The sequence below is a fragment of the Phaethon lepturus genome, unplaced genomic scaffold (assembly GCF_000687285.1).
Source record: "Phaethon lepturus isolate BGI_N335 unplaced genomic scaffold, ASM68728v1 scaffold14012, whole genome shotgun sequence".
NCBI lineage: Eukaryota > Metazoa > Chordata > Aves > Phaethontiformes > Phaethontidae > Phaethon > Phaethon lepturus.
Genome location: NW_010521398.1, coordinates 4,426 through 6,319, shown reverse-complemented (window position 1 = coordinate 6,319; position 1,894 = coordinate 4,426). Strand labels below are relative to the sequence as shown.

The 1,894-nt window shown below is 55.0% G+C and overlaps 1 protein-coding gene across 1 annotated transcript in view; it reads right to left on the bottom strand.

Moving 5' to 3' along the window:
* The window catches only part of LOC104616485 (gametocyte-specific factor 1-like), an 8,225-nt gene extending 7,936 nt beyond the window's left edge, over positions 1 to 289 (bottom strand). Inside the window, exon 1 of the mRNA XM_010281513.1 lies at positions 268 to 289. Coding sequence (XP_010279815.1) covers positions 268 to 289 — 22 coding nt within the window. The remainder of the gene's footprint in view (positions 1 to 267) is intronic.
* Positions 290 to 1,894: the final 1,605 nt, after the last annotated feature.

Sequence of the window (1,894 nt, the reverse complement as noted above, 5' to 3'; positions counted from 1 at the left end):
AAGCTTGTGCCATCCCCTCACAGAAGCCACCCCTGCGGCTCCCCTGCTACCAAAACCTTGCCACGCAAACCCAGTACAGCCACATATAACACTGGGCTAGCTAAAATAATCAACAACTCATTGGAGCCTGCTCAGCCCAGAGACAGGGAGCACAGAGGCAGACTCAGACCTACTGCCACCGGGCCTGGGCCTGGGCCAGCCCGCAGCAGATGGCAGCAGCTGCCTTTCCTTCCCGTTCCTTTCGCAAGACCCCACCCCGAACCTCACCAACGTCATCGTCCAACTCCATGGCGGAGAACTGCTCTGCAGACCGTTAGGCCTGCGGGGCCGAGAGAGCTTGCCGGGCCGGGGCCGAAGCCGAGAAGACCACCGCTCCTCCGGTACCGGTTGCCGCGTGCTGCTAGGCTCCTTTGCGCCTGCGCAGCTGTTTCCTAGCAACCGCCCCCTCCCCGCGCGAGGTCCCTCCCGCCGCGGAGCGGTTGCCGAGCGGTTGCCGGGGCAACCCCGCGGCTGGACTATCTGTTGAGCGCCATGTTGCCCGGCCATGACTGCTGCGGAGCCCGGTTCCTCCAGGCCAAACCACGCTTCGAGTAACACCTTGCCATCGGTGCCCAAGATGGGGGCTGAAAACTCGAAGCCCTTTCCCATGGTAGGGAGAGTGCATCCCTAGCCCTGGAAATCTTGCGGGAGGCTGCTGCTGAGAAGGAGCTGGAAGGTAGCTGAGGGCATGGTGGAGCTATGCACTGCGCAGCCCTAGTGGGTGGCCTGACCTGCTGGGCTGTTTCAGGCTGTTTGGAGAAAGGCAACTTCGTTTCCCCACTTGATTTTTGCCCCACGGGTCTCCTACCTCAAAGGCTCTGAGAAAAGAGCCAGCTTCAATTGAAGGCCATGTTTTTACATGTGCTCTTGGGCACATGTGACGGAGGAAGAAAGAAACCTGAGGTTTTACTGTCAAATCAGAGACCCCTGCTGCTTCCTCTTTTCACGTTGACGAGTTCAAAAACACTTGCTTTTGCCTTACAATTACCTCATTTTGCAACCAAAATATAAATGTTCAGTGGATGTAGAAATGAGATATGGATATGAGATACGTAGAAATGAGTGGATGTAGAAGAGACACTTTTTCAAAGCAGAAGGCTGGCGATTGCAAGGGCCTGGATTCTGCAAACCACCATGCAGGTCCCTTCAGCTGCAGGATGGGGATGCATCCCAGTGGTTAGAGCACAGTATCTGCCTGAGCGCTAGCTCATGTGGACTGCACTCAAGACCAGATCTCAGGCCTGCCTGTGCTGCTGTGGAATGGGCCACACAGGCCTGGAGAGCATGGATGTATGTGGAAGATGGGTGGTTATGGGGTTCATGAGCTCCCCCCGGGGCACAGACATGCTCTGCTCCATGAGGGGATCCCTGTCCTGATGTTATGTAGTGTCTTTCAGGGATGAGGGAAGGAAACCTGAATGACTGGAAGAAGATGTGTGTTTTCCACTGCAGTGTGGTTTTAGCTTCTCCCTCCTGTCCTCCCTTTTCCTAGGGCAAGAAGAGGCAATGAACATCTGGAAAGAGTTTGCCGCTCTTTGGAGGTCAATGTAGACTCCAGTGTGTTGCTCCACTGTAAAATTTACTGGTAAAAACAGGCCAGGAGCATCACAATATGGCTGCACGGACCTCACCCATTCCCATCCACCACACAGACTTTGATACTGCTTATGGAGCACTTCTGCAGAAATTTGGCTTCCAGGGCTGCATCTCTGCCATGACCTTTCACTGGTTCCAGTGGGGCTCTGAGCTGGAAAGCCCCTCTCAGGGGGACACATTTGCAGCTAGTTCAGGTGAATGTAGGACCCATGAACTGAAGACATATCCACAGAAAGGCCTGCTGTTAGGCTGAGACTGG